Raw genomic sequence first — 14,591 nt, 5'->3', positions numbered from 1 at the left:
CCCAGGGAACTCCCACAAAATAATTCCTACAATATATCTTTTAGAAAATAACATTCAATCCCGATTTTAAAATTCAGTGATGTAGAATCCACCACAACCCTTTGTAAATTGTTCCAATTGTTAATTATTATCACTGTTTTTTTTTTTTTTTTTTTTAAAGGAAAAGATGCCTTATTTCCAGTCTGAATTTGTCTAGCAGGAGAATCTTAAATAGGAATAGAGAGGTTATTTTTACTTCTATATTTGGCATTAGTATGACCACTGCTGGGATACGTGTCCAATTCTGGTGTCCACAGTTCAAAAAGGATGTTGATAAATTGAAGCAGGTTCAGAGAAAAACCCTGTGAATGGTTAAAGGATTAGAAAACATGCCTTCTAATGATAGACTCAAGGAGCTCAATCTGTTTAACAAAGAGAAGGTTAAGGGGTGACGTAAGTACAGTTTATAAGTACCTACGAGGGGAACAAATATTTAATAATAGGGTCTTCAATCTAGCAGAGAAAGGTGTAACCTACTTCAATGTCTGGAAGTTGGAGCTATACAAATTCTGACTGGAAACAAGGTGCAAATTTTTAACAAGGAGGGTAATTAACCATTGGACACCTTACCAAGGGTCATGGTGGATTCTCAGTCATTGACAATTTTTCAATAAATGTTGGATGTTTGTCTAAAAGATCTGCTCTAGGAATTATTTTGGGGAAGTTCTGTGGGCTGTGTTATGCAGGAGATCAGACTAGATGATCACAATGGTCCCATCTGGCCTTGGAAGCTATGAATCTAGGTTACATGTACAGACTTCAGATCATACTTTTATGTGAAAGTTCCAGCTGTGTTTTGAAGTTAAGATTCATAAGAATGATTAAGGCGCTAATATTACTAAAAGCATAGAAGACATCTACATCTGGATTTTGCTCACTGTTTTATTTACCTATTTTGTCAAAGCTTAATAAAGCCTCTTAGTAACTTACTCAGTGACTAACTTTCTTGTGGGTCGGGCTATTTTGTCATACAACCTCTGTTGCAGTCAGTGGCAGTGGCTGAGCTAACAGCAGCTTGACTCAAGAGAAATTAATTTGGGGAAGTTCTATGGCCTGTGTTCTGCAGGAAGTCAGACTAGGCGATCACAGTGGTCCCTTCTGGTGTCGGAATATAAATCCCTGAAAGGGAGCTGCTTGCAAGAACCTTTCCAAGATGTCACTCCACCCCTTGTTCGGAGGGAGCCTGGATCTATCATCTGTAATGCATGATGAGACGCTCATCTCTTGTGCTAGCAATTTGTTGAAGAGGTATCAAACATGGTTGTTATAATTTTGACTGAATAATATTTTAATCCTCTGTATCTGGAGTTCTTTGCAGTATTGGTGACATGAAGCAAACTTTAAAAAAAAAAAAATTAGCCACAGTGAGATGTCCAGTAACTTAATAGTTACTGCAATCTTATGTATGTAGACTAGTCTCCTCTGTTGGGTGCTCATCCCGTCCAAATTCTAGATTGCAGATTCTTTGGGGCAAGGATCTTATATACCTGATATCCTGTAAGTGTGACAGTCAGGCTCCAGACACCCCAATTGGAGAACAGGGTGTCTGAACCCCAAAGCGTAAGCAGTTGAATCAACTGGTAGTATACAATGTCCTTGTGTATGAAAACATGTGGAGTAAGATCTTTTATGAAAGCCTGTAATGTTCTGAATTTGATGGTCATTATGACCTGTATACAGACTGTGGTTATGAATTCATGTATTTGAGTAGGTATAAAACGGTGCTCATAATTTATGCTGCTACATTCAGCTCCACCACACAACAAGGCGGTGGTCAGCCAGGTGGGGGAGGAGGATCTGTCTCTCCCAGACAGAGGAGACTAGTTCCAAGCACCTAGCATTATATAACCAGGAAGAGACAAATGGTTGGCCATTAGGGTTAATGGGAAAACATTGTGCTAGATTTCCCCACCCTAAGCAACCATGAGTTACCATGCCAGGAGAAAAGAAAAGCCGGGAGGGAGCCCTTAAAAAGAAATGGAAGTTTTCATTCTGAGGGGTGGCCTCTAAGCAGGGAGCTGTCTGTGAAACGCTGGATGCCCTCTATGACAGAGTGTATTCTGGGAAACTGCTCCGTGACAACAGGTAACTTATATGAGACTAATTCCCTTTTCTAATATACCGTATATACTCGATCATAAGCCGGTTCATTTATAAGCCGACCCCCCCCCCCCAGATGGATAAGTTAAAATGGAAAAATTTTATGACCCATTCATAAGCCGACCCTATAATTCAGGGGTCAGCAAACTTTGGCTCCCGGCCATCAGGATAAGCCGCTGGTGGGCCGAGATGGTTTGTTTACCTCGAGCGTCCGCAGGCATGGAGGTAAAACTAAGTAAAGAAAGTGTCCCGGCGCGTCAGCTGCTTACCCTGAGGGCTGGGACAGCAACTGGTGGGGAAATTTTTTTTGGGGGGGAGAAGCTGGGGGTCAGGGGAGTAACCCCTGTGACCACCCCTCACATGACCCCACCCCTAGCCCGGGACCCCCACACTCTCCCCATCCCATCCCATCCCTTCCCACCTTATCTGGGGAGGGCCAGGGGAGGATGTCTCTGGCCTGGCTGGAGCTGCTCCAGCAGGCTGGGCAGTGCGGCCGCAGCCTGCTCTGGCGGGCCAGATCAGGCGGCGTGGCCGCAGCATGTTCCAGCGGGCTAGGCCTCCGGCAGGCCGGGCGGCACGGCAACAGCCTGCTCTGGTGGGCAGGGCCGAGCAGCATGGCTGCAACCTGCCAGCCCCAGAGCTGTAGCTGCTTCGGAGGCTGGGGGGAGAGCAGCGTGGCCAGAAGCGGAGAGCCTCTCGCCCTGCCTCTTCCTTTCTGGCTCTGCTGGCTGTGCTGCCTCTCATTGCTTCCTCTCTTGGGGGAGGGGCTGTGTCCCACCTCCCCCTCTCTGTACCCGTTCATAAGCCGACCCCCTTCTCTGGTGCTTCCCTTTTTTTACTAAAAAATTTCGGCTTATGAACGAGTATATACGGTAAGCGTAAAGCCTGAAGTTGCGTTTTTATGTTCGGTTTTTGTGTGTGTAATTTGCATGCGTTTGCTTTTTCTTATGATTTCCTCTCTGAATCTGTGATTTTTCTATTAAATAAACTTGTAGTTTAATTTTTACCTTAAGCAGGTCTCTGGTGTGCAAAGTGTGGCGCGTGTGTGCCAAAGTAAGCTGGTGTCTGGGGGGCTGGTTTCACGCCTTTGGGGGGGGGGGGGGGGGGGGGGGGGGGGTGATGAACCAGAGGGGGAAAGTCAGAGTGTCAGTTAAGAACTCAGGAAGGATGGATTTGGGGCGACCTGAGAGCAGCAGGCCTGTTGGGGTCACCCTGCAAGGAATAAGTGGGCTGGTGAGAGCCAGGGTGAAACTTTATGCTTGGGGGCTGTTTACTGGTGTCCTGGCTCTGAGCCAGCAGCATCCAAACCTACAAGGCAAGCGGTGACCAAACTCCTTACTGCTCTGGGCAATCCCCAGAACATCAGAGTAAGGCACCTCCCCCACTTTCAGGTCCAGAACAAATAATAATCCCTTGTAAAAGCACCTAGAGCCGTGGGGGATAGGTGCTTGAAAGAAGTGTAAACTAATAGAGTAGAATTATGGACCTGGTGACAGCTCTGCTATGATCCTTTCTAGTTAATAACCTCATGTAATGGATGTACAGCTCAGTACATGCATAATTAGATGCTCTTTGCTACAATTTTTATTTTAAAATATCTTTGCGTGGGATTAAACAATGTTGAGCAACAGAGCATAGCATGGGTCATAAAATTATGGCAACTAATTAACTATTGTCATATAATTCTGTACCATAGGGAAGGGTGTAGCTAAAAAATAGAATATATACATTATAAAAAAAACCCTCAATCTTAGCTAGCCCAGGCTATTGCTGTATAAACCAGCTTTCACCCATCGCCTAAATCAGCCTAGGTGCCCAGATACTAAAGGTTGGCTCAGTTTGGGCACTTGGGTCACTGAACCTGTTCACATACATGTGTGTTGCTTCCTTGTGGTTGCTGGAGAGCGCCCAATCAAGCTCGTTCTTCAGCTTCTGGAATTTGAATATTGGATGCTATCGTCTTTGGCTGAGGTAGATCGGCTGTACTGTTGAATGGCTGTGTTTATTTCTGGTAGGAAGCACTCGAGGTGATTACAGGTACTTGCTTATGTCTGCCTGTGGCCTTGCTATTGCTCATCATGTAGATAAGGTTTTTTGGGAAGGGGTGTGTGTGAGAGAGAGAGAGAGAGAGAGATCTTCAGGCTGTCTAAAAGAACAGTCTCAGCAAAGCTGCTGCCTTTTAGGATACTCTGGTTCTTAAAAACTTTTTGGGGGGGATGGGAAAGGTTTGAACAAGGAATTGGTGGTAGTAGGGAAGTCTGTGAGGGGTTTGCAGTGGAGGCTATACAGGGTTGGCAAGATCTCCTATAGGCTTGTTTTCAAGACTAATTTTAATATTTGCAAACATAAAAGCAAAGGAGTTTACAATGTACTTACATCTCTGGGTAGACATGCACAGTAAACACAAAGAAATGCCCTTCTTACCTGCTTTCTATATAGGCCTCTGTAGCAATTCTGCCCCGGTCCAAGCCACTCCTCCTCTTCCCACTTTCCCTCTCTGATCTCCCATGTAGGGAGCAGTCTGTCCGCCACAGGATTAGCACCCCTTTTCTGCTCTGTATCCAAGAGTTGCAGGTCCCAACAGAGCTTTCACCCTTGTGGAATTAGACTCTTGCATTGTTCCTTGCAACCCCATGCTCCAGAGGCCACAATAGTGGATCAAAGTATGCAAAGAATACCCAGAGAGAAAGGAGAACTCAAACCAGAGCGATCCATTCAGTTGGAGGTTCATGAGCTTCATGGCTCTAGTTGCTATCATTTTATCATCTGTTTGCAAACTGTACATTTCATAATAGCAAATACTTATTTATGCCCCTGACTGCAACGAGGAAGTCTGAGTGTTTTTTGTGCTTGAAAGTTGAAGGGAAAAAAATTCCTGGTTATTAGTGACTGGTGAAAAATCAATCCGAAGGAAGGATGTGGCTTTGTTAGAAATAATAATGGAACACAATTTACACTTCACAAGAAATTATAAAGATTGTTCCACCCTCTAGACAATAGACCATTCCTAGATACCGAGAGCCAACAGTTTCCTGTAATACACTCCAGAGACACACGCGCGTGCACACACTCGCCTGCTGCTTTACTAGCAAAACACAGCTTTCCAGCATGCTGTCAGGCCCCTGGTAAGATAATTTTTTTTTTTTTAAACGGGGATGAGGAATACTGTGGTGGCGCCAAGGAATTCCAGGGAGAGTAGTGGCCAGAGACAAGTGGTCTGGGCCTGACTGGGTATCCTTCTACACACAATGGTCACATTTCCTCACATGAATACCAAAGGCCTTTTTATGTCTACTGGCACAATGCTGACCCAGGGATTACATCTGATAACTCTTATTTTAGAAGTGTGATGTCAGTGTGGGATGTTGGGCTCTTAGGGTTTCCTATACTATAATGGAAAGTGGAGACACCAATTGTGTTGTCACATTGTGGAGAGGGGTGGTCTCCCTTCGAGCTTCCTGATCAGGGTATTTTCAAAGCACTGTTTACAAACTTAACCCCCCCCCCACGCCCTCTTTTTGAGCCTAATGCAAGTATTTATACAAGAGGTCTGTGCTAATCCTAGCTCCTTCACAGTGGATCTGCTTCAGAGGCGGCTGGGAGCCCAGATATTTTTGTGAGAGTTTTATTTAGTGCCCTGTTTGAGCATATTACCATTTTAAATGGAGTATTTTCCAGCACGATGGTTAGGGCCAGAGCAGTAGATTATTTTTCTTGCAGGTATCAAAACCTGTTATTTCAAGAGAATCGGCTCTGCATAGTGATTTGTGTCTGAACATTTCAGTTAATAACAGGAGTGGGGTGGTGTCTTTCTCTAGTCACAAGTGCCTTTGTGCGTTTTCGCCCCCTCCCACACCTTCTATGAGAGAAACTCCCAGTCAGAATTCATCAAGCCAACACCTTGCTCCCCTTCCAGTTTTCCCTCAAAAATAACAGCTAGACAGTGAGCTGTGATCACCTGGCTAAGAACTATGCACATCCCATTAGATTTGTTACCCTGCTACCTTCCCCCACCCCCAAGCTCACTCGTTTCTCTCATTCACTCATTATGGCTCTTAAAATGTAAGCTATTTGGGGGGGGAGGGAATGCCATTGCTTATGTCAGAGGTTCTAAAACTGTGGTCCACGGACCACCAGTGGTCCGCGAGCTCCATTCAGGTGGTCCGTGGATAGTTCCCTCTAAAGTGCGCGCCTGGGCGGCCGCACACAACAGAATGAAGGGCCACCCACCTAATTAGTGGAGCAGGCGTGGCTCCACTAATTAGGTGCCTGGACCCTGGAGAAGATGCACGTCAGGTGAGGTGGTAGCCTTGGGGGGGAATAGGGGGTAGGAGGCAGTGGGGTGAAAAGAGGGGGTGGGGGGGAATTTGGGATGTGCAGGGCTGCGGCGGCCAGAGAAAGGCGACTTTCCCCAGCTCCAGGGCTGCGGCTGCCAGGGAGAGATGGTCCTCCTTCCCAGCGCCAGCTCTGTGGCTGCTGTGGTGGGGGAGAGACCTCCCCCCCCCCCTCCTTCCCAGCCCCAGCTCGGGGGCTGCCGTGGCAGGGGAGAGCGGGCACATCCATCACATTAGAAAGGTAAGACTACTGATATTAAAATATGAGTTGTGTGCTTTTATTTGTAAAACGAAGTTTATTATGGTTTTTTTTTTATATAGCACTTTTATCCAAAGCTCTTTACAATAGTTAGCTAACGGTACAAACAACATTTGGAAAGATCATTAAGTGGTCCGCCAAGACCCTCAGCAATTTTCAAGTGGTCCGCGAAAAAAAAAGTTTGAGAACTACTGGCTTATGTTGTACAGCACCTAATACAATGGGGCATCATCTGGTTGGCCGTAAGGTTCTACCACACTGTAAATGTAAATCGTGATAGTGGCAGCAGCCGCATCATTTTGTGAGCATTGGGGATAGGGGGCCCAGATAGCAAGTGTGAAAAATCAGTATGGAGTGAGGGGCAATAGGTGCCTATATAAGACAAAGCCCCGAATATCGGGACTATAAAATCGGGACATCTGGTCACCCTAATTGGGGACCAAATTTTGCTCTTAGACCTGAGAAATTTCATAGTAATTAGTAATTAGATCCCTGTGAGGGAAGATGGAAGAATTATTCCTAGGGGCTAGGGTTGCCAACCCTCCAGGATTGGCCTGGAGTCCCCCAAATCAGCATTGGTTTCCCAGTGACTATTGAAAGCAATCCAGGAGCTTTTAATAGGATATTTTAAGAAAATGACATTGTCATGTTGGGCGGGGGGGAATCTCCCGGAATAGCTTCAGTCAGAATTGGCAACCCTACTAAGGGCTCTGATTTTATTTAGGGTTTAAATCCTCAAACTCATTTTTTCTCCCCAATGCCGAATCTAAATGTCAAAATTAGAGTTACATTGGGGGTGGGAGGGAGAAGTTCATGTGAAGCTGAGTGCCTTTATCCCTTGTCCGTTTGCTGCTGATAGCGCACTGCTAGAAATCAGGAAGACCGAGGTTCAGGTTTTTAATGCTGGCTGTTGACCAGCTTGAAATGAAAGGCCCTCAACGAAGTCACTGAGTGAATTCTCAGGGCAACCAGCAAAGCAGAAGAGCCGTTTGAGCTCCTGCCACTGGAGCGCCCCTCTCAAGAACAGTGGCGTGAGTTGAGTTCCTGTCACCGCTCACAGTGCCCCCACTGCGTTCTGTGTCAAAAGCGTGGCCTACAAATTACATAGATCCTGAAGAAAACAAAATGGCGGGATGGTCGTTGGTGCTGCAGTCCAGGGTGCATGCCAATGCTGTTAGAAATGTGTTTTAATTTGTTTGAGTCCTTGGGGGAAAATCACCAGCTCTGATACAGAATTATTAGCTTTTGTCTAAGTGCCCAAACACTATCACCTCAAAACCTGAAAGTAAGACTTTTAACTAGAAAATAATGAAATTGTTCTTATTTTGCTCAGTTTTATTCGCTGGAGTTGACTTATTTTATTATGCTAGCACTTGGAGGAATCTACTGGGTTCTGGACCCTTCTGCTGTGACTGCTGTACTAAAAAGCCAGTCCCTGCCCCAGAGATTTTAAATCTAAGGGTGGGTCTACATACAACTTGTGCACTGTCCCGTAATGTGGAGACATCTCAAAAACGTGTGGTTGTGATTTTTGCAGACCCCAAAGGCCAGTCCTGGGGGCCTAGGAGGGGAAAGGAAATTTTGAGTAAACCAATTGCTTTAGAGAAAGTGGGTGACAAGCAAGCAGCAAGCTTTCAACCCTACCATTCAGTTTAAATGAGTTTGTTTTCAAGGCTGCCTTTGCATAGAAAAATTCTGGCAGTTCCTCTTTAAAAACGAAATCTGAACTTTCTTTTGCATTTCCAGGTTGTCCCAATCATGGGAAGTTAGCAGATTATGCAAAGGCTGTCTCAGAGAAAACTTTGCCCTAAGGTGCATAGAGTAAATGTCATAATAAACATCCAATCATCCTATTTATGAATCTTTGTCATGTCAGACCCATCCTTGTTAAGCTGTAGAAGCTAACCTGTCCTATTAAAGTCTGCTTGCCACTGCAGATGGTTGGAAGGAGACTTTGTCCTAGGTACTAGATAATACTATAATAAAACAGAGAAAAACAATGGTGCACTGCTAGGAGTTCTGAATGCCCATATGCAAAACCACAAGTGTGAATTCAACATAGTGCAATTTGTCATGGTCACTGTACAAGTATTTTAAACTCCTGATGAATTTCTCACAGCTCATCTGAGCAAACCGGTAGACGTGTGTGTGTATCATACAAATCATAATGTGTGATACCTAAGCACAGGTTCTGATGTACATCTGGGGTTTATTCGCTGATTTTTTTATTGATCAATTTTCAAAAAAAATCTCCAGACCAACTGGAGTACAGTCTAACAAATGCAAGGTTAGAATCCTTGCCCTATTATTGGTTTCTGTTTGCTACATGCAGAGATATGTAGAGGTAATGAAAGTACTATATTTATTATATTTTTGTAATAGATTTTCAAACCTCATTCTTGGTTGGGATTTTTAAAATTTTATTTTCAGCAAGGAGGAGCATGAAGAATAGAATTGAAAATACAAAATGACCGTGATATGTTTTTTCATTCTTAGATATTTTTAAAAATATCTATTCTCCCCGCACCCTCTTTTTTTAAATTAAATGATTTTATGTAACTGCTTCCAGCTGTTCAGATTAGATCCGTGTTTGATGCATTCTGTCTAGCTCTAATTTATGCTATGTTAGCTCAGTCTGTTTACCTAGGTACCCATCACTGGGGTATCTAAGTACCAAGATCCAGTAATCCAAGAAAACACACAAAGACAAAGGCCACTAAGAAGCTCCTGCAACACACATGCCCCAGTGTGTTAGCTATGTTCATTCAGTTTCAGATTCAAGAATTCCGCTAGATCAGAATGGGACAGTGTTATTAACAAGGAAGACTTGCATGATATGCTTCCTTTCCTGGGAAAGCATCCAAGCTGTGTTCTTGGATACTGTGCTGAATGAGGCTCCAGGCCTTATAAAACTTCCATACATTCCTTAGGATATTTGATGAGAAGTTTAAATGGCCCTGGTCCAGAAGATGTAATCAGAGATGCGTTTGCTTGCTTTTGATGATGAAGCAAAAAAGTTCATTCAAGAAGATTACTTGAGAGAATCGCTGATGGTAATTGGACTGGTTTACTGCTGAGTTAGTAGATGAGCTGAACAGAGAGGGTCATGAAGTGATGAAGGGTAATTTCGGTTATATTAGATTCATGCATATCTGTAAGGATGGAGCAAAGGACAGACTGCAGCTAATCAAACACGCACAGATATATTTTATTTTGAGTCTCATTTCATTTCTTTGAGTGGTGGTGGTGGTGGGTTTTTTTTTTTTTTCCTCGAGCCACCGATTGCATGCTTTTGTATTCCTCTCTATTTTTACTGATTCTCAGTCTCTCTAGCACACTTCTGCCTGTGTAATTAGACTGTAAATGGAGGCTATTGTAAAGGGAAAACATTTGGGAATAATGAAGAGCAACTATAAAAGTCTAGGGAAAATGCTCATTGTTTCTGGTCACTGGAGGCTTACATTTTTATACTAAATACCATTTTCAAGTAAAGATGACTTATAAATCAAATATTCCTGGCAAAGATATTTTAACGATCATAACTTTCATATGGAGACTTGCATAATCTATAATACTTCAAAGTTAATTGCACTTTAATTGATGAAAGAAATGGGTGTAGCCTCTGCACTCTGAGATTCTCTATGGCAAATAGTTATTACATCTGAACTGCCTTATAATATTTCACTGTGCTTAAAGGGGTGCATGTGCGGGCTTGTCTTCCCTGTAGAGTTAACTTGAGTTGTAACTCATGTGTTGCCCCAACTTGAGGTCCATCCACACACGCTAAACTCTTAACTCAAGCGTGGTAGTGCTTTTTAACTTGAGGGGGATATATGTGCTCAATTGTGCACAACTTGTCAGCTGCTAATAAAATTATTCTGTGCACCGAGCCATTCGCTTTCTGCAGCTCCAGTGTTCTACAGAGTGGCAGCTCTCTCTAGAGCAGGGGTTCTCAAACTGGGGGTTGGGACCCTTCCGGGGGACACGAGGTTATTACATGGAGGGTCGCGAGCTGTCAGCCTCCATCCCAAACCCTGCTTTGCCTCTCACATTTATAATGGTGTTAAATATATAAAAAAGTGTTTTTAATTTATATGGGTGGGGGGAGGTCGCACTCAGAGACTTGCTATGTGAAAGGGGTCACCAGTACAAAAGTTTGAGAACCACTGCTCTAGAGTAGTGCTTAACTCAAGTTAACTCTGCAGTGAAGACACAGCCTGTATGTCTGGTGGACCCCATCTTCTGCTGGTATCAATCAGCTTTATTTCCACTGAAGATAACGGAGTTAAGCAGAGCACCAGTTGAGGATGTGGCCCATGTGGTACTTGTAAACGAGAGGGGGCGTGGATCAAAAATATTTTTGCATATAAAAATAAGATAATAGAAGCAGTTCAGCCATTTAAAGATGTGGTTTTAAAAAAGCCAATTTAGAAAAGATTAGTAGCTTTTAATAGCCCTGATTTACTCTACCCAGTCACGGCTCCACATACAGAAGTTCTCTTGCACTTTTTACTTCTTCAACAAAGATGGGTTCCGTATTTCCATTAAACTCAGTGGCATTGTGGAAGAGTTGTTTATGCATTTTCACTGTATTTTTGTGTCCTAAAACAATAAAGTACTGAAAATACAGTGGTGCTTTTGGTACTGTGAATTTTTAACAGAAGTGCAATCCCAACAGATATGAATTCAGACCTCTGAAATATAGGGCAGACGTTTTATCTACTGGCCATTCAACTGTCTTTTTGGTTAACATACGTGGGAAATTACTTATTACTTGATACACCAGAGGTAAACACTCTTTTTTTTTAATATTACAGTACAAATGTACGGAGGCAGAAAGTATTTCCTAGAGTGTTTCCTACTTCATACCAACAGCTATAGATATGCAAAATTTTCTTAATTGATTATGAATTTATTTTGCTGTTTGGAGAGGATTGGGAGTAGGAGTTTCCTATGCTTTGCTATTCAGTTCTCCATAATTTAGGTAACAAATTAAAAATCGCTTTACTATATATTGTGTGGCTAGCAAACAGAGGTAAGAATTTAGAATACAGAATCACATTCAAATGACTTTCTCGGTGCCTTTTTTAGGTCTTCATAAGTTTTCAATCTAAGGCGTGTAATATTACTCACAAAATAAATCTACAAAAACTCCAAAAATAGTTTGCAGTTCTTGGTCTTGTCAAGGTAACGCCATAGAGTTCGATCATTTATAAGTAGGTGGTGGTGATGTTTTCCCATCCTCTCCACGTCGTCATATCACAGTCTGTCACAACTGCTCCACTGAAGTCAATAGGAGTTTTTTGCATTAATTACTGTGAATGCATGGTTGGACTCTAAATGAGGAAATACTCTTGATCCTTTGAAACATTTTGTCAGTAAACCTGAATGAGAGACAGATGTGTAGGATACAATTATATATTTTACCTACTGGATTGGGGATTAGATGAAAATAATCTTGTCACTAATGGAAAAAATCATATTTTTGCAGAAGCTTGAAGCATTTTGCTGACTTATTTCCATTTTTTTGTGTTGATTTCAATATTGAAGAAAATTTCTGCACACTGAATAGCTCTTTTGTTGCTGCAGTCACAAATTTGTCTGGAAAGATTATTAAATGTTGCCAATGTCAGACCAAAAAGCTTCATTTGTCAGTAGAATGATAAACTTTCACCTTGCATTGTATTGTAGAATATTTGCAAAGCCTTCATTTGATGCCTGTTGCCTGTCAGATACCTACGATTGTAAAATTCTTCTCAAATTCTTTTCCAGTAGAAAGTGAAAGTGCTGGCTGTGTTTTATTACATACATCTAGAAAGGTAAGTAGCAGTTTTGTTCAACTGGTTAATTCTTTTTAACTCGCTCCTGTAAATCATAATATGTTAATGGAAAAAGTAAAGTTGATCATTTCTGGCCTAATCAGAAGACGTTTCAATGCCTTGCTCTCTCAGAATACCTTTGTTTCTATTTACATCCAAAAAGCCATGTACTGCCCTCCTTTTCCAAACACAATTTATTTTGCCATCAAAATCTAATATCCTTATTATTGGGCCATATTACTTCATCGCTTGCTCTCATGAAACTGCCTGAAAGGTGGTCCAAGCTTACACACAGCAATACAGTCTCCTTAGCTTTCCTCAAACTTAAAAACAAAAGCACCCAATAGACATTGTAACTGTGTGATTCAGTTTCCTGTTTATCCCAGCTAATCAGATCTGCCTTCAGGAGGTTCAGCAGGAGTGAACTCTTGAAGCAGTGTAGCCAAAGAGGATTATTGTCGATTTTGCACTTAGTTATGCGGCCATAACATGTTAGTGCTAACAGAGAAATGAAAAAATTCATATAGAAACCGCATTACTTCAAACAATTTAATAAATAGGTAAATCAACCAGAAAGCGTGTTGCAAAGGAAATGGAAACTTACCCAATGTCACTTACAATCTAGAATCTTGGCAATCCTGTGGGAACTGGAAACTGAGAGAGAGACCGTTTTAAATGCGTGGTGTTCCCTTTCTAAATCTTCTTGACTCATTTCCCAATTTCCCACCCGCCCATGAGCTCCGAAGTAAGACTCGCTAGCCCTTCAAAACCCAGTGGGTTACATAAATATAATTATTAAAACTATTATAATTTTGGGCCAGATTTTGAAGCTTGGATTCTTTATGTGCAGAAATCTGTATTTAGACACTTAAGTGCCTGTTTTAGGTGCCTGAAACCATATCCATGTTTAGGCACTCTAATTTAGCATTTATATACCTAAAATGGGTATTTAGATGCCTAACTTCAGGCACACATGTTTGGAAATTGGTTTAAATAGTTTAAGATTTCCCCTCTCCACAAAAAACAAAACAAAACCCTAAAACGTTTTGGGTGCTAAACAGAATAAAACAAATAGTCTCTTTAAAACCCAAATTCTAACCACAAAAGAGAGTTCATTTTTAGAAAGAAGAAACAAAAGGAAGGCAGTAGTGAATAGGTAACAGTTTGTCTGTTTGCTTTTTAAATTGAAAGATGTATCTCACCTATTTGTATACAGGTAGCACTAAAAGGATTTTAGGGCATAATTACTATTATTTATTCTTCAATCTGTCATATCTGCTTTGACCAGGATTAGCTAAGGATTCTGTAGCCAATTTGCTTGACCCCAGAGGAGGACTGGTTCAGAGGAGGACTGGTTCAGAGGCCTTATGATGTTGTGCTCAGATGTGCAGGTGCAAGAGACATAGATGCACCCAGACCAGTGATTCTCAACCTGTTTATCACTGTGGGCTGCATATGCAGCTCTCTATGCTTTAGGGGGGGAGAGGGCGCATCCACACAATATATACACATCATGTATGGCCCTGAGGATGTCACATGGGCTGCAGCTGTGTGCTGATTGGGCCCGCAGGTTGAGAACCACTGACCTAGAGAGAATGGATGTATTTCTCCCCCCGCCCCTCTTTTTTTTAAACTGGATTCTCACTTTTGTTTGGAATTTGCTCCTTTCTGGTGAATCCTTCACTGTGAATGCCAGAGTAGTCGGCACTCAAAGCATCTTGCAAGTCATGGGCCACCATGTTATTTGGGTTGCTCAGGGTAGGGGTAAGGAGTTGCTTTTCTGCCATTCTCCCACACTAACCCTCATCTGCAGCCCCGAAGTCCCCAGATCTAACACGTTCAGAGCTGTCACCCTCTTGTTTTCAGAAAGACACTGCTGTACTTCAGGGCACCCTTCCCCAGCCAGCCATCTGCCATGCTGGCTGAATGTGTGCCTCCTTCCCCACCAATCAGGAGCAGGCAGAGTTGACTTAATTTCTTCTTGACAGCAGTGATGTGAGTGCCTCTTCCGTACTCTACTCAAGTCTCCTCCTTCTCTGC

General features: G+C 42.7%; 1 protein-coding gene across 1 annotated transcript in view; it reads left to right on the top strand.

Moving 5' to 3' along the window:
• SLC4A11 (solute carrier family 4 member 11) overlaps positions 1-14,591 on the top strand; it is a 170,534-nt gene that overhangs the window by 55,914 nt on the left and 100,029 nt on the right. Inside the window, exon 4 of the mRNA XM_026648175.2 lies at positions 12,505-12,551. Coding sequence (XP_026503960.1) covers positions 12,505-12,551 — 47 coding nt within the window. The remainder of the gene's footprint in view (positions 1-12,504; positions 12,552-14,591) is intronic.

Source organism: Terrapene carolina, unplaced genomic scaffold (assembly GCF_002925995.2).
Source record: "Terrapene carolina triunguis isolate 2854851 unplaced genomic scaffold, T_m_triunguis-2.0 Scaffold66, whole genome shotgun sequence".
NCBI lineage: Eukaryota > Metazoa > Chordata > Testudines > Emydidae > Terrapene > Terrapene triunguis.
This window is presented reverse-complemented; position numbering and strand designations above follow the sequence as displayed.